We start from the raw sequence: 385 nt of genomic DNA on the forward strand, positions 1-385 counted from the left end.
CGGGGGGCAGAGCCCGCGTGTGCGCCCATCACTGCCCCAGCTTGTCACCAGCCGGTCCCCTCCTCTCCTCACAAAGAGGGAAGTTGCTAAATTTGCCTTTTTTTTTTTTCCTTAAGGGGGAATGCACAATTTTCAGCTGACAAATTGCCCCCTGTGGTGGGTGCACCCACCTTCCCCAGGAAATGCTTCCTGTAGGCTCTGGCCTCTCCTTTGCACTCCAGCTTGTAGCCATAGGTGCTGGGGCTGAGGTTCTCCTCCTCCTCCTCGCAGATGCTGCTGTCGGATGAGGTGGGTGTGCCGAGGTTCTCCGGGTCTTCAATCCAGTATCCCCCAAACTGGGGCAGGATGATCAGTGGGTACGGGAAGCACCTCTTTAGGCATTCCA

General features: G+C 56.9%; 1 protein-coding gene across 1 annotated transcript in view; it reads right to left on the reverse strand.

The window, feature by feature from the left end:
* Positions 1-385, reverse strand: part of RAP1GAP2 (RAP1 GTPase activating protein 2) — a gene marked incomplete at both ends in the record, with an annotated part of 16,260 nt that overhangs the window by 14,163 nt on the left and 1,712 nt on the right. Inside the window, one exon of the mRNA XM_010133004.1 lies at positions 171-378. Within this exon, the coding sequence (XP_010131306.1) occupies positions 171-378 (208 nt within the window). The remainder of the gene's footprint in view (positions 1-170; positions 379-385) is intronic.

The sequence above is a fragment of the Buceros rhinoceros genome, unplaced genomic scaffold (genome assembly GCF_000710305.1).
Source record: "Buceros rhinoceros silvestris isolate BGI_N320 unplaced genomic scaffold, ASM71030v1 scaffold24303, whole genome shotgun sequence".
Taxonomy (NCBI): domain Eukaryota; kingdom Metazoa; phylum Chordata; class Aves; order Bucerotiformes; family Bucerotidae; genus Buceros; species Buceros rhinoceros.